This window comes from Quercus lobata, chromosome 11 (genome assembly GCF_001633185.2).
Source record: "Quercus lobata isolate SW786 chromosome 11, ValleyOak3.0 Primary Assembly, whole genome shotgun sequence".
NCBI lineage: Eukaryota > Viridiplantae > Streptophyta > Magnoliopsida > Fagales > Fagaceae > Quercus > Quercus lobata.
The window spans coordinates 11,505,951-11,532,683 of record NC_044914.1 but is presented as its reverse complement, the minus strand read 5'-3'; the positions used below and the strand labels follow the sequence as shown (position 1 = coordinate 11,532,683).

The following is a 26,733-nucleotide window of genomic DNA, read 5'->3' as shown; positions in this document are numbered from 1 at the left end:
GTCTCTACCTCACTATCTTTCACCGTGTCTCTACCTTTATTGTCTTACTGACGGAGTACCAACGCCTTATGGCAACACAACGAAGCTCCTAAGAAGAGACTAGTGGTGGTCTTCCTTATAGTTGATTGCTGGCACGGCTTTAGCAGTTTCTTTTTCATTTTGCTGGCATGGGGATTTTTTTAGGTGGGTTGTATTGTTTTTGAAAATGGGCCTCTCCTTGTAAACTTTTTCTTGTAAACTCTTTTTCTCTTTTAATAATATTCCTATCTTTTATCTTAAAAAAAATTATAGTTATTGATTGGATTTGTTTAGTCATAGATTTGAGTTATCACTTAGCAAACTCAAAACATTAACTAAAAAAATTAAAACCCAAACTTAAAATAAATCATTTGTTTGAATGTTTTATTGATAATTTGTTTTATTATTTTGTTACCTATCTGTATTTCAACCCGCCAAACCGACGGTTCCAACCCGCCCAACCGATGACCCGAAATGTCGGGTCCGACCCGTATGTTTGGTCGAGTACGGGTTTAATTTTTAGTCACCCGACTCCAACGGGTCGAGTACAAGTCAGCTCCAAACCCGATCCGACTCGACCCGTGGACAGCCCTAGTGCATGGTTTAGAAATGATACTAATTGATAGCTCCATCGGTAAAGTTTATTGTTATCGAGAGTAATATTACATAACTTTTTTATTTATCAATAATTATTTATCAATCATCGTGTACTTTTGATGCGATATATCAATAATCAATTAATATCTTAACCTAATGATAAAGAACAATTATTATAAAGCATATATATATAAACTTGCATATATTTATTAAGGAAAAATTTAAAGTTCAAATATCCCTCAACCAACTATTAAATTATTATTTTTTTCAAAAGTCCTCTCCATCAACTATCAAATTATTGTTATAAAAAAAAAAAAAAAAAAAAAAAAAAAAAAAAAAAAAATATATGATGCCATACGCCCATACCTATCACAGTTTTCCTTTATAAAGTAACTCGAGTATAAAAGAGGGCAAAATCATATACTAAACATACTGTAATTGTTGAAATATAAATTTTAAGGCTCTTAATGAGCCTACACAAGTTTTATTAACATCAAATAGACAGTTATGAAATTCTCTAAACTCTAAGAAAAAGAAGAAGAAAAAAAAAAACTCAATAGATGTGAAAAGAAATTATAAAAAATTTGTGTCCCTATATTTATTGGATAGGAAGGAGAGTTGAAAATGGTGAATTTTAATAATTTAACCATTATTCTAACAACACCAAGATAACATCTAAGTGGTTGATATTGCAACCATATATTATTTCTACATCACATTTTTATGTTAATGGCTCCAAATTTTTTGAAGGGTCAAGTGTCTATTCAAGATGATGGATTTGTACCTTCAGCACATGTAAAATGAAAAGGGGTCATTGTTCATGGAACAATCAAAGATGTCCTGAATAACTTTAGACCATAAGTTTTGATTGAAATCCATTTCTTTGAGCATTAAATTTTGGCTATAATGCACTTTACAGTTTACACTCGCTTGAGGTTGTTTTTAAATCAGTCCCTCAACTTTCAGAACTTGCAATTCCTTGACTATTACAACTATGTCAATGTGCCTCTTCTGTTATGGTCCGTCAAATTTTTGCCATTAACCTGCCTAAAAATGATGAATTTTCTATTTTCTGTTCAAAGCAATGTTATTTTTGTATGAGTTAATGGCAAGATTCTAATGGATGTTATGACAGAAGGGACACATTGATATTGTTGTAATACTCAAGGGTGTAAATTGCAAATTTTCATCGTTATGAGACCGATTAGAAGCAACCTCAAACTTAGAGAACAGAATTGTTAACTTAAGAGGATGTAAATCAATGAGAATGTAATCACCAAAAAATTTATATTTGTCTAATTGAAGGTCCAACTTACTATGATAGTTTTTATTATAAACAATAATAATTTTGGAAAAGGATAAGTTTCAGGCCAAATTTTTGGGATTATGAGAAGACTTTTTTTGTTAAGCATACAAATCTGGGTTATATTTTAATTTTTGAAACATTATGGCTTGATCTAGTTTTGGCAAAACCAACATTTTATGTTGAACAACTTAGAAGTTCCTGATTAATAATCAATTATTAAGTGTTACCAAGAAGGGAAAAGGAGGGAAGAAAATTAATAGAAATTATTAGAATAATCTTACAATTCAATTCTTCTTTTTAAAATGGGAGAATTTTTTTTTTTTTTTTTTTTTAATAAGTAAAAAGGGAAGAAAACTTAGGAATGATGGTTCTCGTATCTTTGTTAGACTTCGATTCAAAGGATTTTTCAATCAGGGTGCTTTTTTTTTTTTAATGACTAAGCCCATCCCATGTGTTGCAGTTTGTTTCAGAAGCCACTCGTCTCCAAGCAATTCTCTACTTAAAAATAAAATTTTAAAAAAAAAAAAAAAATCTTCTGTAATCTAATAAGCAGTACAAGGGCACTTTTATAGCATACAACAACTCAGTCACAAAGGATAATCTTCTGATTTCCCACCCTCCAGTAGCCAAGCAAGAAAGCCCACCTCCTTTGGTCAGTGCATTGAAAGCTTCAGCTGAACAAAATGTTGCTAGTTTTACTTCCCTGGGCATAACAGAGGACGTGCTGCTCCATCTTCATTAACTCAGCTTATTGGTTCAAGACCATTTCATCATGATTTGCCTGAGCTTCCAGAGCTTGACAACCTCTTTTCTCCGGAGGGGCCAATTTTAGATGCACAGAGACTAGCAGCCAAACTATTCGGATCATCAGAGACATGGTTTCTTGTTGAGGTACCACTTGTGGAATTCAAGCAGCAATAATGGCTACTTGTTCTCCTGGAGAATTTCTAATTCTTCCTCGTAATTCCCATGTATCAGCTATATCTGCCATGGTGTTATCTGGTGCACAACCTAAGTATATCATACCCCAGTATGATTTTGATTGGGACATTGCTGGCGGTGTGACTTCATCACAGGCAAGTTCAGAATAATTATGTTCATGTTTATAGCATTTCTTGGGATCCGGATCCTCTCCATTTCAAAGTGAAATGGAGAGTGTCCAGTTAAGGGACAGGATGCATCTAAAATAAATCAAGGGTGTAAAAATTACCACGTCAATTAAAATTTAAAACACTTAACTCTACAAGCTCAACTGTGGTTAAACAAAAGGGTTAACTCAGCAGACCCATCTTATCTCAATCTCTCTTCTCCATCGCCGAATCTATCAAAATCACCAATGCTGTGCTTTGCTCTCTGAATCTCTCTTCTCCATTGTCGTATTGTATTTCTTTCTTAATTGAGGTTCCAAAAAGATATGGCTGATCTTACTTCAGGGGGTGTTGTGGGGGCAGCTTTTGGAGAGGGATTTGCCATTTTGCACGATACAGTTAAGCATGTGGTAGGCCAAATCATCATGTTCAAATCCGAATCCACGCTAGATGGTGTGGCACCAATGGTCCGAGAAATAGAAGAATTAAGCCAAACATCCAAAACTTCTTTAAAATGTCCAATTTGGTTCTTTAAACATTAACGGCGTGTAAGGCCATTTGTGCATTCTATCCCAGTGCAAAGCTAGCTGTGATTTCTAAAGGAAGACTACAATGACAACAAGCAACTTGGGATTTCTAAAGGAAGACTACAATGACAACAATCAAGTGGGACATTAACACCACACAATTTCTTGTTTCATCAACACCACACCAACGATTTTCTTAAAATAAAATTATTATTAATTTTGTGTTTGGTAGCCAAGAAAATCCAAAGAAAAAGTCAGATGGATCTTCCCCATTTTGTGTTTGGCAGCCAAGAAAATCAAAAGAACAACCCATAAATCTTCTTCATTCCTAAATCTAATAAGTAGCCAAAATATCAAAAGGACAACCCATATAATCTCATCTGCTCTTTAGACTCCTTTACTCAGTGTTTGGTTGCTGAGAAAACCAAAAGGAATTTCTTCATCTCTTTCACAACGAAACCCATTAAATTTTCTGACCCACCAGCCACCACCAAAGGATTTCCATCAGCGAAATACAGACATGGGAGAAAGAAGAGGGTAAGATTTGGTTTGGCAAAGGAAAATAAGCTGGGTTTGCTATATTTGGCGTTGGTGATTTTGATACATTCAACGATGGAGAAGAGAGATTGAGATAAGATGGGTTTACTGAGTTAACCCTTTTGTTTAACCACACCACAATTGAGCTGGTAGAGTTAAGTGTTTTAAATTTTAATTGACGTGGCAGTTTTTACACCCTTGATTTATTTTAGATGCATCCTGTCCCTTAACTGGACACTCTCCATTTCACTTTGAAATGGAGAGGATCCGGATCCCATTTCTTGTGTGTGTTACATCTTGACCTGTAAAGGCAGCTTATTGCTGACAAGAAATTGGTATTCTAATACAAGATTGTTAAAATGGTCCAGATAATTTTAAAGCGCACACAACCTCCTTGTAGTGACCCTCTCTCTCTCTCTCTCTCTCTCTCTTTCATTTTAACAGTTTAACAGCCTTTTTGTTACCAAACTATATGCACATATGAATCAAGATGACTGTTTTTACAGGTAGAGCAAGCAATCAAGGAATTGGAGATGGAAGGTCAAAAAGCAGCTGCAGTTTTTGTCACTTCCCCTACTTATCACGGTATATGCAGCAACTTGACTGAGATTTGCCAGTTGTGTCGTTCTCATGGAATTCCTGTGATTGTGGATGAGGCTCATGGGGCACATCTAGGATTCCATCCGCAGCTTCCTAATTTGGCCCTCAAGCAAGGAGCTGATCTGGCTGTACAGTCCACTCACAAAGTTCTATGCTCTCTTACACAGTCATCAATGCTAGACATATCAGGGAATATTGTAGATAGGGAAAGAATCTGTAGGTGTCTCCAAGCTCTTCAAAGCACTAGCCCTAGTTATTTGCTTTTAGCATCATTAGATGCCGCTAGAGCTCAATTAAGTGAAAACCCAGACACTATATTCAACAAAGCGATGGAATTGGCCTTTGAAGCAAAATACTTGATCCAACAAATACCAGGCATTTCAGTGCTTGACTTTGCAAGCTTTTCTAACTTTCCAGGCATTGATCCTTTGCGACTTACTATTGGTTTTTCGCAGCTGGGTTTGTCTGGTTATGAAGCAGATGATATCTTATGTAGAGATCATGGGATCATCTGTGAACTTGTAGGGACCCGATCAATTACTTTTGCAATTAATCTTGGAACTAGTAGAGACCATATTCAGAGACTTATATTAGGAATAGAGCATCTAGTAGCAACTTCTGCACCAATTCATGGAAATAAAGGGAGGGTGGAGCATAGTGTTCATACACTCTTTGCAGATATCAGCATGAGCATGACTCCTAGAGACTCCTTTTTTGCAAGTAAAAAGAAAGTGAGCATAAGAGAGAGCCTCGGGAAAGTTTGTGGGGAGCTTGTATGTCCATATCCACCAGGGATACCAGTTATGATCCCTGGTGAGGTTATTACAGAGAAAGCTTTGGACCATCTGCTGGATGTTAGAAGCAAGGGTGCTGTTATTACTGGAGCTTCTGATCCTTCTCTGTGTTCCATAGTAGTCTGTGATGTGTAGTTCATTCCTAGAGATATTAGCATCTTGCTACTGAGTCCTTATTTTCAGCTGAAGGTAGTGGCAAGGTGCATGAAATGGGAACTGAGTGTAGCTTATATGTACATACCCACCACAGATAACAATGAAAATGATTCTTTTCTTCAATGGAATATTGGCCATGATTTTTACAGCATGATCCAAGACACTTGGCAAGAAATCAAACTAGAATATAGAAATGAAGTCTGTTTACAGTGCAACTTTGTTGCATGCGAAGTATTTCAGTATGTGCAAAATCTGCTCTGGGCGAGGACTACTTGAAGTTAATCCATACTCTTCATTAATGGCCACTTACCGAATTTCCCCTCAAATTTCCCCTCAAACTAGAAACTTGCTCAGACCTATTACATGACAATTTAAATCATCTATGTGAGCTTTTAATCACTTGACTGACTAAGTAGACTGACTTAGTAGTCATGTCATTTGTTTGAATGACGGAATGGATCATGTTATTAAAGTACATGTAGACAGTCATTTTAATGGGATGGAAGAGATTCTTTTAACTTGATTTAGGTAAAAACTGTCCTCCAAAATAGTCTCCTTAACATTAAAAATTTCATCAGCCGGAATTTAAGAAGAAACAAAAATCTGTGGACAGCTTTTGTACAACAACTTTTGTCACTACCTTTGTCACAACCCTAATTGATAGCAACTCACAATTTGCCACATTAGAATTGTGAAAAAATTTATGGTCTTAACTAAACTCGAACGAGAATGTTTCATTCACATGAACTTTGAATCCATTAGGGGTTCTTAAATACGATAGAAAAATATATGTAAGCCTAAAAACTTTGTTGATCCAAATGATGCCCTTTTTTAACAGCAATTGTCTTTTCATTTATCAGTTTAAAATCGGAACATGGCTTTATGTTTGAATCTTGTTCGGTCAGGTTTGCTATTTGCAGCTCTGTATTTGTTGAGTTGTCAGTGTTGTGTTTACAGTTTGAATATAATCAGTCCATCGAGTACTTGCCTTATGAGGATTAGTGACTGATTAATGATTATCCTCCGTAAGGCAATAACTTGGCAAAAATTCCTTAAGGTACAATGGTACCACCACTTAATTTTTGACACAGGCTACAATCAGACCATGGAATTCAGACCATATATCCATATCTATCAATGCATGGATCAATATACTCTCCAAGATATATAACCTTTGTGTGTGTGTGGAGAGAGGGAGAGAGAGAACAAATAATAAAACATTCAAAACTCACTAGAATCACCAAGATAGGCGGAGTTAAGAGGTCATGCATGTACATAATTGTGAAATCAGTTGACAGATCCAATATAAACTATATATTTTCTTTTATACGGGTTCTTCACAAAGGCCAGACGCCAAGCCTACAACGCTAACCCTTAAACCCCAAGCTGACCTGTTCTATTTCACATTCTTTCTCAACAAAACTTCCCCTTTTTCCTCTGGAAACATAATCTAGTAATGTGGGGCAACATAAGACAAGATACAGAGTGAGCAGTTACAGGAGAAACAAAACCAAAACGCTATCTTGACCAACCCATGATCATAATTTCACCCATCAACCTTAACCCCTATGATAATTTTAATTTGGCTTACTACTGTACATCTCCTTTGTAGGAGTTCTTGCTCGCTTCTTTGCGGGTCTTGATGAACAGGATCAAAAACAGGTGCCTCAAAGTAAGGAGAAGGCATTGCTGACCTATTAAGCTGCAAGTCTGGACCGTCATCTGGGCCTGCCCAAGACAGGGGACTCACTGCATAAAACAAAAGGGACATTGTTATTAAATGCAACAAAATATTCCATAACTAAGATAACGGAAAATGGTCAAAGGTTTTACACTCTAAAACACCTCATTTTGCCAATTATCCTATTCTAACAGTTTGAAAATCGAGTTCTTTAAAGTTTCATTTTTATCCCATGAAGATGGAAGAATAGAGACAGGAAAAGCTGTGGTGATGAACCAAGTCAAGCAAGTAGAGAAACTGATGGTTTTTCCTTTAAATTCAGCCAGCACCACTTTAGACGTTATCAAAAGGGAAAAAAGATACACATTTCATAGCAAAGCACTTTTCAATCTGGATATTCAATATTGTAATTCAAATCAAACAGCAAACCCCTGTTCAATTGGAATATTCTATATGAAATTCAAATCAGACATCAGGTTTGCAGTTTAATCTGATGATTGTACACTGCAGCAAAGTTAATTGATATGCAGGAGAGCCCCAAACCATAGGTATCAACTTTCAGTGTGATGGTACAGAATTAATGACAAAAGAGGAATGGTAATGCAAATGTAATTTGGGAGCCTTAACTGAACCCACAGAACGAACATATAAATAAGTATATACGGACTAACTACATAAATAAGGATATATGGACTAAATACAACCAAGAAAAACCCATTAGAATATGATTTTGAGGATAAATTACATTAATGAGTAAATGGTGATTCATGAAAAAAACACAGGCGTATGGCATAAAACCATGATTTTGATGATAAATTACATTAATGAGTAAATGGTGATTCATGAACAAAACAGGTGTGTGGCATAAAAATCCCTCAATTCTTACAGAGATACCACTAGTCCCTAGATTGATGGCATTATGCCATAGCTTAAATTAGGTGAAACTTTCTCTCCTCAAGCAAAATTTAGAGGTAATTAAAAAAGTCGCTTTTCAGTTTGTTTTTGAGAAGTAGGTAGTTTGTTCTGCATACCTTCATCAGGTTCAAGGGGTCTAGTGCCATCACATAAGGCAGCTCGACGTGTAGGGCACTTTCTCACATAATTTTCCTGCAAAGGCCTTGGAATTTGAAATGAGAATTGTGAGAGAGTTACCCCATCAGTCATACGCTCTGGATGTTCTAGAAAGTACCTGCAAATGCAGAAGCCCCACAAAAGGTTGTTATTTGAATAGGAAATACATTATACTTGTGAACCTTTGAACACCCACAAGTTATTTAGTTATTCAGTTTACGCAATTATTTACAAAAGTGATGCAACAGGGAAATATTGGAGTACAGGGCAACACCATACTTTTGGACCTCCACCATTGAGCGTAGTCTCTTGCCTGAACTCAAGTTATTTTTTGAGAAGGCTAATTCCTGGATTCGAACCTGTTACTTGTTGCTTTGGTGGATGGCACTGGCCATTGCACCAAGGCTTGACCTCTAATTTTTTTCTTAAAGACTTTGGAAATCAAAAATAGGGGGAAAACATATACTTTGAAAGCAAAACTCAAAGCTATAATAAGGAAAACTGCTAAATCTCATATATCAAACACAATACAACCGCACCAGGTATCAAGTTAAAAACCTTTTTGGAAAAACTAACTGGTTTTCTTATGTTTGGTTGCGACCTTGAAAATGAGCTAGAAAACACATTTTTTTGTTTAACTCGTACAGAAAAATTTTAATATTTCTAGTAATTCCAAATAGTCACGTGAATAAAAACTTTCATTCACAGCATGAATATTATGTAGAACAACTAGAAAAATAAACATAGAAGTTAAGTACGCTTGGATTCTTTTTACTAAAGAACTTACTTGCTTATTTATAAAAAATTTAAAAAAAAAAATTGACTAAAGTATAATTGTAATCAGGAAAGTGAGGTTTTAAAAAGTTTAACATAAACAAATAAGTTAATAGGTTTCCCTTTTAAGATTACGCTAAGTGGATTTTTTCTCATGAGATGGAAGTGTATTTTTTAATTAAATAGTCACACAAATGAATCTTAAGAGGGGAACCTGAAGAACAGTACCTAAGGTACCGTACCTAAGTTTTGTCATTTTTTAAATATACATTTATAAAATAATCAATAAAAAATCAACCATCCAAAATTGTGCAACATGTTAAACCACCTAATGATCATCAAATAACAATGTTCAACATAGATAAAAATATGTACCAAACCAAATGGTAGACTATGCTAGTTGAGCTGAGGTAGTTTTCATCGGGTTTCAATGAATATGCCAAATTTAGATACACTTAAACCTTCCAATGCAATTTACAATTACAGAGCAAGAAAATTAATTCATATACAAAAACTTCCAATGCAATTTATTGCTCACAAAATCCATCCCTCCACACACACTACCTCAAAAATTACTAAACAAAATCAACAAAAATATAATCTTTAAAAACTTCCAACTCAAGTTGGAAGGAGTAGGACCAGAAGTAGTGTTAGAACTAGAATGAGTAATGCCTAGAGAAGAAATTGGAAGTAAAGAAGAAAACCAAACATCAAAAGGAGCAGAAGAAGCAGGAATATTGGAAAAAGACTCAACAATAGAGATAGAAAAAGAAGGAAAAACAAACTTATCAAAAATACAATGATAAGAAATATAAATTATGTCAGTAAGAACATCTAAACAAATATAACCCTTGGACTAAGGAGGATATCAAAAAAATATGCATTGACTAGACTTAGGATCAAATTTACTAGAAACATAAGGCCTCAAGTAAGGGTAAACAGCACAACCAAAAGTTTTCAAAGCATGAAGTGGTGGTTTGTGACCATACAATTTTTCCCAATGTGAAATAAAATTCAAAATAGAAGAGGGAATCCTATTGAGAAGATAAACGGCAATACTAAAGGCATAAGACCAATAAGAAAAAGGAAGATTAGAATGATGAAGCATAGACAAACCAATTTCCACAATCTGCCTGTGTTTTCTCTTAGTAACACCATTTTGTTAAGGAGAGTAAAGGCAAGAAAGTTGATGTTGAATGCCATGCTCCAAACAAAAATACTTGAAATTGGTACTAACAAAATCACCACCACCATCAATTCTTAAGGTTTGGATTTTAGCATTAAATTGATTAGCAACTAAAGACTTGAAATGCAAGAAGAGCTTGAACACAGCAGACTTTCTTTTCAACAGAAATAACCAAGTAAAGCGAGTAAAATCATCTCCAAAAATCACATAAAATCTATGTTCAATAATAGAAGTGACTGGAGCAGGACCCCAAACATCTAAATGCACTAATTGAAAGGGAAATTCAGTACTGGATACATGTTGAGGAAAAGGAAATTTGTGCATTTTGGCACTTATACAAGATGTACATTTGGAACATATATCACTAACAAATGAAAGTTGAACAGAAGGATAGAAAGACATAGCTGAATGTAAAATCTTAGCACAAGGGTGTCCAAGCCTATTGTGCCAAAGTAAAGTCTATGGAGAGAGTGCAGTAAAGCCATCAGAATTGATATGGGAAGAAGAGGAGGAAGGCAGAGAGGCAGAAGCAAGTATGCAGTAGACTCCATCCTTACTCAGCCCTCTGTAAAGCACTTTCCTCGCAAGTAAATCCTGAATTAAGAACTAATAGGCATCAAAATAACAAAATGCATTATTTTGAAGACATAGTTTGTGAACTGACAGCAAATTTGAAGCAATTTGAGGAACCCTAAGAATATTGTTCAAACAGAAATTATGAGAAGAAGTAACAAGCTTACCATTACCAATATGTGTGACAGGTAAATCTTGCCCATTGCCAACTGTAACAGAGTCACCAGCTGCAAGTTGTTGAGCAACAGAAAGCTGAGATAAATTTGATGTGATATGATCAGAAGCACCAGTGTCAGTTAACCAATTATGATTCTGATTAGCATTTGATGAAGCAGCCATTGATCTTGTAGCCATGGAAGCAAGCTTAGCTGGAGCATGTCTTCCTTGGTAAGCAAAATTCATTCGATGATAACAATCAAAGGCAGAATGTCCATTCTTGCCACAGATTTGACATGTGACCTTCTGAGCCTAAGAAGAAGCAGACTTGGTTTGTGGCATAGAGGTGAATTGATGCTGATCAAACCCTTGATTATGACCATGAGGAAAATGACCACCACCAGAAAACTGATTACCACCTCTGCCATTACCATAACCCTTAGTATTGCCATTCTTGCCTCTTCCCCTACCTTGACCTTGATTGAGCTGATGAAATTGATTGACTGCCATAGCTAAAGAAGAAGAATCCCTGAGATTTGAAGCAATAGACCTCTTCTTGATTGACCTTTCTTCAGCATTCAAGAGAGTGTTCAACTCTTCAAGTGTAAGAATGTCATTTCTAGTTCTAATTGCAGAGTAGAATGCATCATACTCTGATGGTAGGGCTTCAAGAACTAGATGAATGAGCTCTTCTTCATCAACATAGACGGCTACAGCCCCAAGTTTATCTCTGACCTCTTTAATTCTTTGGAAGAAAGAATCCATAGATTCTGAGCCTTTCTTGATGCTCATTAGTTCATCCCTAAGACTAAGTACATGAGAGCCTGAAATTAAGGCAAACCTTTTCTCAAACTCCTCGTCTAGACCTCTAACCTACTGTAAGATCCATGATTGAGGGAGACAGAGTTGAATTAAGGAAAGTAAACAAGGCTTGCTCACGACTCTTCCATTGAAAAAACTCTGGATCAGCTTCAGTTGTAAAGTTTCTTGAGCTATCCTTAAGCAAACGATCTGGAGCATGATCATCATCACTGATGAAATTGATCATTGAATAAGCTACCAGAATCACTTCAATCTGATGTCTCCACACCATATAATTATTGTAATCAAGTTTCACACTAACCATACTTGCCATATTTAACAAGAGCAACAGCGATGGATTTACATCATGAGTAATTGATGAGCTTAAGGTTGACCCTGTTGTTGCAGAGGATGCCATTAATGGAGCTCTGATACCAAGAAGAAAACTATAACTCTTTAAGAGAAAGTTCTAGAAGAGAAAGAATGAGAAACTGAATCTTTCATTGAGAATAGATTACATGAGATACAACATATATAGGCTAACCAATCATAACAAATTTAGGCACCAACTCTATCCTAATAGAATTGTGTAATGACTAATAGAATACAAACACGTGTACAGTAGTGTAACTAACTAACACCACATGTTCTTATACTAAACTACACACAGCTTTACAATATTATGATTGAACTACAAGTCATTTATGTGACTATGCTTGTCTATGAACTAAAGCTCTGTTGACTAAGTGACTTGAGGTAGAACCATCAACACTATCATTTTTTACATATAATACATTACATAACCAGAATACAACTACAAAATGACCTTTATAGTTGGAAACTGAAATTATAAATAGCAGACACTAGACACACAACCAATGTGAGATAAACATCCCTATTTTTTTTTAAGTAAACAGTGTACTTGAATTTACTTTATGTGTACACAGTCTGATGGCCCATCTATTATTTAAACATTTATTACTATGATTGAAACTTGTAGGGACACAATTCGCGATGAGCCGTAGCTGTACTAGGTTCGCGCGTAAAAAGGCCCGAACAATGTAATTTGTAGAGCGTGGGTGTTAAGAACTAGGTCGACTTTTAGGAAATAGCCCTAAGGTATCCTCCTCACTTTGTGTTCTTCTCTTTTTCTCTCTCAGTTCTTCCTTCTCTTCTTCTTGTACGTTTTCTTCTTTTTTTTGCCCGATCCTTTTTTCAGGTTCTTCTTTCAGTTTATATACCACCTCCTTCGTTCCATCCACACCGTACACGTGTAGGTGGGATTCCAGGAATTTCTCTCTGTCCCATCTAGCACCTCCTAGAACTTCCTCTGGGCAGCTGTAAGGCTGCCCCATTACTGTTCAGGCATCACCTCCACATTAATGCGGCCAGAGAGTTGGTTGGGAAGTCATTAATGCGGAGGTAGCTGTAGTTACAGATATTTGTTTACCTTATCTCTTTCATTCCCAACCGGCTGTTCTGCCTCTGAGAGTAACTTGGTTCCGAGACCTAGATACAACAAGACAGAACCCCGATCCTCTTCGGACGCGTACTGCCGAGGACCATGGCGTCCTCGGACGGATATACACCCCCAGATGGGCCACAGGCCCAACAGGCCAGAACTGAATGGGCCTACTAATCGAGCGGCCCCCACAATAGCCCCTCAAAATCCTACTTTTCGACTCCTCGGGAGAGAAGGTGGATTTTGACGTCACGAGCCTGCACCTGTGTGTATTTCGGAGCATGCCTCTGACGTTTCAGCATCCCGACTTTGGCAGCATTTAATTTTGACAACTCTTTTGTCTCCCATGTTCAACGGTGAGATCTCAATCGAACGGCAGATGGCTTCCCTTGCCTCGCGAGCGGGAATTTCATCGCTCACAATCCTCACATGACTATAAAGGCGTTCCTTAATTAAACGTGCATTCTATCTTCGAGAATTACAGGGTTCCAGAGCTCAAACATTGAACTTGCCTTCTTCCAATTTTCGTTATCCTTCTGGTGACTACAAATAATCGTACGTTGTCCAACATCTCTCCTTTGAACCTGTAAGTCCTCTTGTAGTTTTTACCATTTTCACTTCGACGAGCCCGATAGTCCTTTCTTCTAAGTTTTTTCTTTTTTTTTTAGAAAATTGGGGAAACAAAAGAATCCATTTCGATGTCTTGTTGAATCCGAGGAGGGTATTAGGAACTTTCGTTCTAAGTATCAGATCCCCCCAACGGTAGGGATGCGGTACACGACCCAAGGGGAGTGGGTTGACGCCAGGCAAACTGGGGAAGTAGTTATCCCCATGATCGCCTTCATTGAGGGCGAGATGACCATCCCCACGGGCAGTGTCACTAGGAGTTACCTCAGCTTCTTTAGGTTATCCCCCACCCAGTGTGCCCCAAACATGTTTAGGGTTTTGGGAAGCATAAACGCTCTGAATAAGAGAATGAACCTAGGTTTAACCCATCACAACGTGAATTGGGTGTACAACCTTCATCGTCTAGCTGGCCAGGGATATTATCTAAAATCGAGATATCCTGAAATACGGTTAATTCAGTGCCTCCCCACTTCAAATAAGAACCTACAGGAGGACTTCCTTATTTTCTCTGGGGAATGGCACGATGGATTGCCTTGCCCGACAGTAGAGGGAACACCAGGTGGGCAAGTAGTTGTAGCTATGTATTACTCAGTTTGTGAGCACATTTTGCTTATTTTTACTATGTTTGCATCCCATAGCTTTAATTTTAGGATCAACGGTTTTGCAGATAGGCGTTACATAAAGCCCAATCTCAAGTTGGTCAATAAGGAGAGCTTGGACAGGCTATTGAAGGTCGAGATATATGTGAACGAGGCTGATGGTCAGCTCCGGGCAGCGCACTTGATTCTCGGCTATACCCCTCTTTCTTTTGCCTTTCAGTCGCCGAAGTGCGTGATCAGAGCACGCGATCCCCGACTTCACCGTATCAGTGTTGCCTACGAAGGGTTTATTGTTCCAGAGGGCATTCCGCTACCCCAGAACACACCTCGCACAGAGTCACTTTCGATAGTCAGCGTTTCGGTGGAAACTTCTCCTCCCTTATCTACCCTTAGGGAGAAAGGGACAAGAAGGGGAAGGAAAAAGGGAAAAGGAGAGAACGCCATCGTAACCGTATCTGAATCCTCGGACGAGTTCGTTACTTCTGGTCAACCTACAAGAACAGAGGAGGGCTCTGACGACATGGGGATGCAAAGGAAACCCCAGAAAAGCTTGCTGGAGCTGTTGGAAGGCCAGCCAGGAAAGTCGATACCAGCGAAAACAACACCACACCAGGCTTCATCTCTTACAACTGAGTCCCCTCCCCCAGCCCCTCACCACCCTTCCCGTTCGACTCCATAACCTGCACTTCCCAGCCCTGTGGAGCCGAAAAGGCGCAGAGGACAGAAAGACGAAGAGGCGTCGATGACGAACAAGTCTCGTCCCACCCGAGAGGAGGAGGACCAACAAGCCGCGAAGCAGTAGAAAACTAAACACCCAACCACGCGAGGTCAAGAGAAACCTGCTTCCTCCCATCCTGAACCACAAGCATGGTTGCTAGCACCTATGCATGGTGGGGAGCCCCTTCGAGACGATGCTTCTATAAGGGATTTCAACGGCGGCATAGGGTGTCACGTAGCTTCGGCCGTAGAGGAAGCCTTACTACTCCCGAAAGACATGGCCGAAATTAAGAGTATGCGAAAGAATGAGCTTGTCCTCGAGAACAAGCGATACTTGGGCATGGTAAGGAGCTGTCTTTTATCCTTTCTTCTTCTTTTTTTTATATCCCATGGCTATCAATTCACTAACACTCCCTTTTTATTGGTTATAGTGTTGACCCCCCCCTTTATTTTTTATAGATTATCCAAAATACTTTCAAGCTGGATGAGATGCTCAATGCTTGTTCTAATCAGCTAGATGGCAAAAGGAAAAGACGGGTAATGGCCGTGCAGACCTTATCCAAATCGGAACAGGATTTGGCTGATGCAAGGAAAAAGCTACAGATCGAAGAACAAGCCCGCAACAGCGCCGAGTCAGCATTGAAAGGTTGTCAGGAGCAGGCCGAGGACCAAGCACGGCTTCTGCGCGAGGCGAAGGCCGAATTAAAGAAGACTCAGGAGCAAGTTCTTGCTCTCAAGAAACATCTGGAGGAAACTCAGAAACTAAGGGAGCGAGCTGAAAAGCTCCAGGAGCAAGCCGAGAAAGCAAAAACCGACGCCGAACAGGCGATAAATGAAGCTGAGCAGAGAGGCTACGAAGTCGGTATAGCTGAAACTAATGAGGCTTTGAGGGCCAAGGTTCCTGAGGTATGCCGCATCTATTGTGCAAGGACTTGGAACGAGGCTCTTGACCGAGCCGGAATTGAAGCCTCCTCCGAATTACGCAGGTCGAAGAGCATATTTTATCCCTAGGCGATACGACCCTCAGCTCTTCATCCCGAGCAGGCCGATGCTCCTTCTACAGTTGTTACCTTAGCCGAGGAGGTTTTGCCTCGCAATTCTTCACCTCGTGACCAACCGGAACCAGCAAGAAAGGAATTCGCTCAGTCAGGGGTTTCCTCAGACAAGAACCCCACCGCTTAGGAGGCAAAGGCGGCCTCCTCGAGTTTTCAGCGGGAATTAGACTCTACCATTCTACCGGCTGGAGGCACTACTCAAGCTAAAGATGGAATAGCGCCTTCGAAGCCAAACTTATTCGCCAGAATCTACAAACCTAGTCAAAACTGAGAAAGTAAAAACTGTTTTGTAACTCAATCAAACATTTTAATAGAGGATTTCCTTGTTTATTTTCTTATCACTCTTGCTATTTTCCGTTGTGTTATGTTTGCACTCGCCTCCTTTATCATTGCAATTAAAGTTCGCGATCCGAGGACCTGGAATAATTTAGTTTTTGCTTTAACACTACAATGTAAATTATGTGACGTTAATTTCCACTAAGTTTGCAATCTGAGGATCTGGCATATCTTAGCTTCTGTTTAACATTTCAATATAAATCAAGGGACGTTAATTTCCACTAAATTTGCGATCCGAGGACCTGGCATAACTTAGTTTCTGTTTAACATTTCAATATAAATCAAGGGACGTTAATTTCCACTAAGTTTGCGGTCCGAGGACCTGGAATAACTTAGTTTCTGTTTAACATTTCATTATAAATCAAAGGACGTTAATTTCCACTAAATTTGCGATCCGAGGACCTGGCATAACTTAGTTTCTGTTTAACATTTCATTATAAATCAAGGAACGTTAATTTCCACTAAGTTTGCGATCCGAGGACCTGGCATAACTTAGTTTCTGTTTAACATTTCATTATAAATCAAGGGACGTTAATTTCCACTAAGTTTGCGATCCGAGGACCTGGCATAACTTAGTTTCTGTTTAACATTTCATTATAAATCAAGGGACGTTAATTTCTACTAAGTTTGCGATCCGAGGACCTGGCATAACTTAGTTTCGGTTTAACATTTCATTATAAATCAAGGGACGTTAATTTCCACTAAGTTTGCGATCCGAGGACTTGGCATAACTTAGTTTCTGTTTAACATTTCATTATAAATCAAGGGACGTTAATTTCCACTAAGTTTGCGATCCGAGAACCTGGCATAACTTAATTTCTGTTTAACATTTCATTATAAATCAAGGGACGTTAATTTCCACTAAGTTTGCGATCCGAGGACCTGGCATAACTTAGTTTCTGTTTAACATTTCATTATAAATCAAGGGACGTTAATTTCCACTAAGTTTGCGATCCGAGGACCTGGCATAACTTAGTTTCTGTTTAACATTTCAATATAAATCAAGAGACGTTAATTTCCACTAAGTTTGCGATCCAAGGACCTGGCATAACTTAGTTTCTGTTTAACATTTCAAACTACACGATATAGGATATAGCAGTACGGGATATAAAATTGACATAAGTTAAAAGAGAATATTTGAATTGAAACATTTTTATTAATAATAATACCTCTTGAGGTTATTTACATTCCACGGATGAAGTACAGGTTTTTCATCTAGGTCCTCTAGATAGTATGCTCATATTCCTGCTACAGAAGTGATCCGATAGGGCCCTTCCCAGTTAGGTCTCAGCTTTCCCCAATTTGGATTCTTAGTCGCTCCCAAGACTTTCCTCAACACCAGATCTCCAATGGCTAATGGCCTTACTTTCACGTTGCTGTCATAGCCCTGCTTGAGCTTATGTTGGTAGTAAGCTAGTCGAACCATCGCGGTCTCCCTTCGTTCCTCAATCAAGTCTAGACTTTTTTCCAACATCGCATCATTGTTACTCGAAGAGAATGTACTGGTTCTTAGCGTCGGGAATCCAGTTTCCAGGGGGATGACGGCCTCGGCCCCATAGGTCATGGAAAAAGGAGTTTCTCCCGTCGAGCGTCGGGGGGTGGTTCGGTACATCCAAAGCACATGTGGCAAATCTTCCACCCATTTTCCTTTCGCGTCATCCAATCTCTTTTTAAGCCCGTTGACTATTGATTTGTTAACAGCTTCAGCCTGCTCATTGCCTTGTGGATAAGCCGGAGTGGAATATTTATTTCTTATTCCCAGTTCTGAACAATATTCCCTAAAGGCCTTGCTATCGAATTAGAGTCCATTGTCTGAGACAAGAGTCCGGGGAATCCCAAACCGTGTGACAATGTTCTTCCATACGAACTTCTTCACATCTACATCTCTGATGTTCGCCAAGGGCTCAGCTTCGACCCATTTAGTGAAGTAGTCTGTGCCGACCAGAAGGTACTTCTTGTTTCCTATGGCTTTAGGAAATGAGCCGACAATGTCCAACCCCCACTGGGCAAAAGGCCAAGGGCTGGAGAGAGGGTTAAGAGCCCCTCCCGGTTGGTGGATATTTGGGGCATATCTTTGACATTGATCGCACTTCTTAACGTACTCCTGCGCTTCATTTCGCATATTCGGCCACCAATACCCTTGTGTGAGGGCTCGACAGGCTAGAGACCTTCGTCCGGTATGACTTCCACAGATGCCCTCATGTAGTTCCTCCAGTATCAACTCTGCTGTCTCAGGGGGTACACAGAGCAAGTACGACCCAAAGAAGGACCGCTTGTACAACTTTCTGTCCTCGGATAACCAGTACCGAGGAGCTTTCCTTCGTATTTTTTCAGCTTCCGTCTTATCATCAGGCAATACGTCACTTTCAAGGAATTTTAATATTGGGTCCATCCAACTTGTCAACGGATTGGTTTGATTGACCTGGCTAACCTCCTTCTCTGGCAAGGTGGGAGTACATAGGTCCTCAACGATAATCACTCGAGGAAGACTTCGCGCTGATGTGGTGGCAAGGGTCGCTAAGGAATCAGCGTGAGTATTTTCACTACGAGGGATATGTAACACCTCAAAGGGCTCGAACCTTGCACGCATACGCCTGACCCGATTCAAATATCCTTGCATCCTTGGATCTCGGGCCTCCAACTCCCCTGTCACCTGACCGACCACCAACTTCGAATCTAAAAACAATTTTACTGCCTTCCCACCCATTTTATGGACCATACTCATTCCCATTATTAAAGCTTCATATTTTGATTCGTTGTTAGTAGCTGAGAATTCTAGTCTTAACGACTTCTCGATGATGACCTCCTCGGGGGATATCAACACTAACCCCAATCCTGCTCCCCGTTGGTTTACGGCCCCATCCACGTACACTTTCCAAAAAGACTCTCCTTGCGCGGATATTAGGCCAACCGATTTTTCATCCATGTGATCCTGACTTGTGTTAACTTCCTCTAGGCACTCGGTGAACTCAGCTACCAGATCAGCAAGGACTTGACCCTTTACCGAGGTGCGAGGCATGTACTTGATATCGAAAGCACCTAGGATCGTGCCCCACTTGGGAATTCTTCTGGTGTAGTCGGCACTTCTGAGTATGGACTTAAGAGGCAGTTGGGTCAAAACAACCACAGTGTGAGCCTGAAAATAGTGCGGGAGTTTCCGCGTTGCATGGACGACCGCCAGTATGGCCTTCTTTAATGACAGATATCTCACCTCAGCTTCATGGAGGGATTTGCTTACATAGTAAACTGGCCTTTGGATGCCATTGTCTTCTCGTATCAGAACGAAACTCACTGCATGAGGGGCTACCACCAGATAGGCATACAACACCTCATCCACCACAGGGCTAGACATGATAGGCGGCTTGGACAAGTACGCTTTCAACTGCTGGAACGCCTCAGCACACTCCGCGGTCCATTCGAATCCTTGCCACTTATATAACAGACGGAAAAAAGGACGACACCTCTCGGCTGACCTGGAGATAAACCGATTCAACGCCGCAGTCATCCTAGTTAGTTTCTGCACCTCTTTTGGGTTCCGAGGTGCCTTCAAGTCGTTAATGGCCTTAATCTGGTCTGAATTTACCTCAATTCTTCTATGGGTCACCATATATCCCAAGAATTTCCTAGAGCCCACACCAAAGGAGCATTTCGAAGCATTTAAGCGCAACTTGTGTTTCCTCAGTATCTCGAAGATATTCGTGAGATCTTTCACATGCTCAGATACCACTTTACTCTTGACCACCATGTCATCGATATAAACTTCGATACTCCTTCCTAGTTGCGGTTCGAACATCTTCGTCATCATACGCTGGTAGGTAGATCCGGCATTTTTCAAGCCGAAAGGTATCACCTTGTAATGGTAGTTTCCAACCGGGGTCACAAATGCGGTCTTTTCCTGATCCTCGTCCGCCAGCGGTATTTGGTGATACCTTTGGAAAGCATCCAGAAAACTCATCTTGGGATGACCCACGGTGGCATCTACCAATTGGTCAATCTTCGGCATAGGAAATGGATCCTTGGGACAGGCCTTATTAAGATCTGTGAAGTCCACGCACACCCACCATTTTCCGGTTTTCTTCTTTACTACCACCGTGTTGGCCAACCATTGAGGGTAGAAAACTTCCTTGATAGCCCTGGCCTGTTTAAGCTTAGCGACCTCGCTTCTTATCGCCTAGGCATGCTCCTCCGACGGTCGCCGGGGAGGTTGTCTCCTAGGTACAACGGCCGGATTCACATTCAGCCGGTGACAAATTAAATTCGAATCCACCCCAGGAGCTTCATACGGGTCCCATGCAAAAACGTCCAAATTGGCCCGAAGGAATTCCAGCAAGCTCACTTTCTCTTGCGAAGGCAATTTGGCCCCAACCTAGAAGAATTTTTCAGCATCATCAGCAACTACCACCCTCTCCAGATCCTCACACTCCACCCCATTGGTCGGCACGTCCGCGTCAACGTCTGGGGGCATTAATTGCTATGACTCGTTGTCGGCCGTGGCCGAGGCCTCTGCCTCTGGCCGATGCTGTATAGCCGCTACCTGACATTGCCGAGCCATCGCCTGATCCCCTATTATCTCCAACACTTGGTTCCCAGATGGGTACTTCACCTTCTGGTGCAGCGTAGACGACACCGCTTTAAGGGTATGTAACCAAGGTCTGCCCATAATGGCTGTGTACGGGGAGAAAACATCCACAACAATAAAATCCACCTCCACCACGTCTGTACCTGCTTGCACAGGCAACCGAATCAGTCCTTTAGGAACAACCAACCTTCCCTCAAAACTTACCAGAGGAGAGTTGTATGTAGTCAAGTTCTCGGGCTTCAAACCGAGCCCCTTGTACAAATCTGGATACATTACATCCACAACGCTACCTTGATCGACCATCACCCTTCTGACATCATACCTTCCAATCCTCAACGTCACTACCAAGGCATCCTCGTGGGGCTGTATGGTCCCAGCCATGTCCTCATCCGAAAAGCCCAAAACTAAGGGGACACGCACCCTGGCTCTCTTCGAAGCTTGAGGATGATCCTCGGCCGGGGGCCGGAATACTGATAACACTTTAGAAGGGCAAGATCCGGTCCTTCCTGGAGCCGCAAAGATAACGTTAATAGTACCAAGAGGGGGTCTCGATGAGGCGTCCCCCCTCCCCTCTAAACCTGCTTGGCTCGCTCTCGCACTAGAATGATGCAGGAGTTGCTTCAATTTCCCTTCTTGGACCAGTTGCTCCAAGTGGTCCCATAGATTCCTGCAGTTATCTGTCGTATGCCCATGATCTCGATGATAATGACAGTACAAGTTCGGGTTACGTTTCCTGGGCTCTCCCGCCATCTTGTTAGGCCACTTGAAGAATGGCTCATTCTTTATCTTTTCCAAAACTTGCTGTACTGGCTCTCGAAACACAGCATTAACCACCTGAGCGTCCGCCGAGCCCGACTGCCCACCAAAGTCCTTCCGTGGTCGGTTGTTGTTATAACGGTCCGGCCTAAAGTCCCTCCTCTCCTGAGGGATCGCTTTAGCCTTCCCTCTTCCCTGAAGTTGATCCTCCTCTACCCTCCTGTACTTGTCTATCCTATCCATCAGTTGACAGATGCTGGTGACAGGTTTACCCGTCAGGGACTTCCTCAAACCATGGTCAGCTGGGAGGCCGGCTTTGAAAGTAGTTATAGCCACATCATCGTTCTTTCCCTCAATTTCATTTCCCTCAATTTCATTAAACATTTCCCAATACCTATCTGAGTAATTCTTGAGGGTCTCCCCCTCGCGCATGGACAAGGCCAACAAAGATCCCAACGGCTGAGGAGTCCTGCTGCAAGTAATAAATCGAGCGCCAAAAGCCCGAGTCAGCACTTTAAAGGATCCCACAGAATTGGCTCTTAAGCCGTTGAACCACTTCATCGCCGTCAGGCCCAAACTCGACGAGAAAACTTTGCACATCAAAGCATCGTCCCTCGAATAAATAGCCATCTTCTGGCTATAATAGCTTACATGCTCGACCGGATCTGAATGGCCATCATACAAAGAGAAAGTCGGCTGATTGAATCGCCGAGGATGAATGGCATCATCAATGTTCTTCGTAAAGGGTGACTTAGAAATCTGACTCAGGGCCTTGTTCATTGCCTCGTTACCCAAGCCCCTGCTAGGTGAGGCTCTGCGCCTACGTCGACGGCGACGTTCCTCCTCATAGGAAAAAGTCTCACTTGGTGGAGTTCTGGATCTCTGCCTATAACTAGCTCCATCCGACTCCTCCGACGATAGTTCGGAGCGAGGTGGGGAACGCTCTGTCCGCGTACGGCGCAACTCTCTCTTCAGGTCCGCAATCTCACGTTGTAAATCCCCTTCACGCTCTGCATGGGAAACATGACTTTTCCCATGAGAGTGAATTCTGGTTGTATGAGTTGTACGTACACTCCTTTCGTGGGCTTCTCCCTGTTCGGGACCCTCTCGAGGGTCACCATGCTGAGAGCCCCTCGACTCCGCTTGGTGAGGATTGACATTCTCCTGACGGGGTCCCGCCGTATGGTGATGTGGGCCCGCTTCCTCCATCAGAAACGTTGCACCGAAAGCCACTTAAGTCAACACAAGCTCTTCCCATAGACGGCGCCAATTGTAGGGACACAATTCGCGACGAGCCGTAGCTGTACTGGGTTCGGGCATAAAAAGGCCCGAACAATGTAATTTGTAGAGCGTGGGTGTTAAGAACTAGGTCGACTTTTAGGAAATAGCCCTAAGGTATCCTCCTCGCTTTGTGTTCTTCTCTTTTTCTCTCTCAGTTCTTCCTTCTCTTCTTCTTGCACGTTTTCTTCTTTTTATTTGCCCGATCCTTTTTTCAGGTTCTTCTTTCAGTTTATATACCACCTCCTTCGTTCCATCCACACCGTACACGTGTAGGTGGGATTCCGGGAATTTCTCTCTGTCCCATCTAGCACCTCCTAGAACTTCCTCTGGGCAGCTGTAAGGCTGCCCCATTACTGTTCAGGCATCACCTCCACATTAATGCGGCCAGAGAGTTGGTTGGGAAGTCATTAATGCGGAGGTAGCTGTAGTTACAGATATTTGTTTACCTTATCTCTTTCATTCCCGACCGGCTGTTCTGCCTTTGAGAGTAACTTTGTTCCGAGACCTGGATACAACAAGACAGAACCCCGATCCTCCTCGGACGCGTATTGCCGAGGACCATGGCGTCCTCGGACGGATATACACCCCCAGATGGGCCACAGGCCCAACAGGCCAGAACTGAATGGGCCTACTAATCGAGCGGCCCCCACAAAACTCAATTTAGTATATGCATCAAAATATTCTACTCTGACTCAGCGAAAAGGTATAGAAAGTGAAAAAAAAATTTAATTTCCTAAATAGGGATGGAATTATATTTCAATGCTCTTGTCCTTGTATGTATCAAAGCAAAATATTGTGGTAGAACGTAAATTCCACCATGTCATTGAAACCTTTTGAAGCCTTTTGATTGCATTTTGGATGAAGGTTGCTAACGCCGATGTTGATTTTATTATTAGATAGCCCACACATAATTTACATCAAAAGTCTTTTTTTACGAGTGTCTCCCTAAAACAACAAAGCTGTCTGGTTAAAAAATCTACTACAATTAATTAATCAATTACTAGTTCAATTATATGCAAATTCAATTAAGGCACAATCAAATCACCAATCTAAATTTAGTGGAAAATAAATTTGACACAATTGATATGATCATGATGGGGAAAATCCTCGTAGGCAAAACCCTACCAGGTAATTATTCAAGTCACTGCTTGCTAAGAATCCAGTAATAAGAATATATATTACAAGTACAATGACTCTTACCATATTCCAAAGTATTTACCTATGCTAAAACCTACTAATCTATAAGGAAGCTCAGCTTTAATCCCAATTGGACTACTTCTTACAATAAACTTCCTTTTTGCATGAAACACCTTTCGTGACTAATTTCATAGCTATCATTGATTGATGTAGCTTGGTGCAAAGTTCTCCAAGAATGCTTTGATTATCCATTTATCCGGTAGCAGCTTGATATAGAACTCTAGGCACACAGATGTCACAGTAGCATCACAGTAGGCACATGTCTCTTTTTGTGTATGATGATGACCTTGAAAAGTATCTTTTATATGCTTTAAACCCTAGTGCACGAAATCAAAAATAGGTCAAGTCGCATATATATATATATATATATATACATACAAATGAGTTGGGTTTATGTTATACCTAATGTAATTTCAAGTTATATTACATCACCTAATATTTTTTAATCAAATGAGAATTTTGACAAAGGCGAAAACACCATTTTTCTTACATTTTATGGTTATAGTTAATTTGATTCCTATATTTTAGTAGCAGTCAATTTAGTCCCTATTATTTTCAAGTTGCAGTCAATTTAATCCTTACCGTTAACTCACTAATAGAAAATATCTATGTGGCAAACGGTTTGCATTGTTGGCATGCACATGACTAACATAATAATATAATATTAAATAATTAAATATTAAAAAAGCCAGCTAAGCATTTTAATTTAAACCATTAATTGAAAGAACAAAAATAAAGAAAATGATTTTTTTTTAATAAATCTTGAATTTCTTTTATCTTCTTTTCCATCTTGCGCTTTCTCAGATACCGAACGCAATAACCAGCAACACCACAATCTGAAACCAAACAATATAAACTTCTTTGCCTCTCTGTCTCATTCACTCTCACACACACACACACTGAAATCCAATCTATTTTCAATAATATAAGCTTCCCAACCTCTCTCTCTCATTCTCTCTCACACACACGCAACAAAAATCCAAATATTTATTTCTAATAACCATGGCTGAGCATGGTGGAGCAAGAACGGAAATCAGTGACCTCGTGCGAGGCTTCAGCAGCAGATGCAAAAGGGGAACAGCAGACGTAGAGGCTGCCATCGTGGGTGACACAAGGAGGAGGAGTGGGTCTCGTCCGTTCAATATCGGTAGTAGGGATACAGTTTTAGGCCTTGCTATTTTGAATGTTTTGTTGGATTGGAAATGAAAAACTGATTTCCAACGGTTGAGGATTTTAGTCTTGGGTGGTTCAACCTTCAATGGTTTGGATGTTGACGGTTGTATATGGTCGAATCTGACTATGGTTGTTTTGATGGTTATGTGAAGTTGCTAGGAAAATAGATAAAAAGAGATAATTGTAAATAAAAAAAAAAATTTGAGTTTTAGGGCCTGTTTGGTAAGTAAGCTTAAACTCACATTTTCACATTTTAAACAACATTATACATATTTTTACACACTTTTTCACCCACACATATTTCAAAAAACTACAAACAACATTAGTTAAACTACTCTACCAAACACCTGTGTGATTATTGTTTAGTTTTAGATTGTTGTGTTTCTGGAAATTATGGTTAGTGGCTAAGAAAATGTTTTAAGAATATAGTAGAAAAAATAAAAGAAATTGAGGATTTTTCTAAAAAATAATCATTTTTTTACTTTCAATTAATATTTTTAGTTTTTTTTATAAGGGTTTTGTTTTAATTAAAATGCTTAGGTGGCTTTTTAAATATTTAATTATTTAATATTATATTATTATGTTAGCGGTACATGTGGGTCAACAATGCAAATTGTTTGCCACGTAGATATTTTCTGTTATTGAGTTAACGGTGGGGACCAAATTGATTACAACTTGAAAATAATAGAAACCAAATTGACCGCTACTAAAATGTAGGGACCAAATTGATTGTGACCTCAAAATGTAAGGACCCAAATAGTGTTTTTCGCCTTTGACACCGTTAGATTACATTATCTTTGTATATTCTCCATACTTGCAAAATTTCAACGTAATCAAAGATTAATAATCATGTCATTGATCAATTGTTTAAATTTAAGTTTTGTTAGTTTAAAATAATGTATAAAAGATGGGTTTATAGATCGAATGGTAAATTACATCCGATCGGCATGAGAATTGGCATGCATGTTAAGAACATATAGAAGATATAATTCAACAGTTAAATTTTCAAAATATGAATTCAATAATAAGTTATTGGATGATATAACATTGCTTAGAGTATATTACATCATGTGTAACTTAAACTCA

General features: G+C 40.0%; 2 protein-coding genes and 1 pseudogene across 3 annotated transcripts; 1 reads left to right on the top strand and 2 right to left on the bottom strand.

Moving 5' to 3' along the window:
• Nucleotides 1-2,285: 2,285 nt before the first annotated feature.
• On the top strand, nucleotides 2,286-5,939 carry LOC115966393 (annotated as a pseudogene). The gene is made up of 3 exons (XR_004086385.1): nucleotides 2,286-2,336; nucleotides 2,472-2,997; nucleotides 4,580-5,939. The product of XR_004086385.1 is annotated as an arginine decarboxylase-like (transcript).
• A 956-nt stretch (nucleotides 5,940-6,895) lies between these two features.
• Nucleotides 6,896-8,679, bottom strand: LOC115969240 (methyl-CpG-binding domain-containing protein 2-like). The gene is made up of 3 exons (XM_031088844.1): nucleotides 8,655-8,679; nucleotides 8,336-8,493; nucleotides 6,896-7,372 (listed from the first exon to the last, which is right to left on the bottom strand). Exons 1-3 carry the CDS (start codon nucleotides 8,669-8,671, stop codon nucleotides 7,170-7,172), a joined length of 378 nt encoding a protein of 125 aa, XP_030944704.1. The 5' UTR covers nucleotides 8,672-8,679; the 3' UTR covers nucleotides 6,896-7,169.
• Nucleotides 8,680-21,132: 12,453 nt separating this feature from the next.
• LOC115966392 lies at nucleotides 21,133-23,205 on the bottom strand. Its single transcript, XM_031085634.1, has one exon. It carries the CDS (start codon nucleotides 23,203-23,205, stop codon nucleotides 21,133-21,135), a length of 2,073 nt encoding a protein of 690 aa, XP_030941494.1.
• Between the last annotated feature and the right edge of the window lie 3,528 nt (nucleotides 23,206-26,733).

Bases quoted from the DNA above. Each gene is read 5' to 3' on its own strand.
- LOC115966392 (XM_031085634.1), bottom strand. From the start codon at position 23,205: ATGGAGGAAGCGGGCCCACATCACCATACGGCGGGACCCCGTCAGGAG.
- LOC115969240 (XM_031088844.1), bottom strand. The intron at 7,373-8,335 runs GTATGCAGAACA...TGTTTTATGCAG, and splicing joins ACCCCTTGAACCTGATGAAG to TGAGTCCCCTGTCTTGGGCA.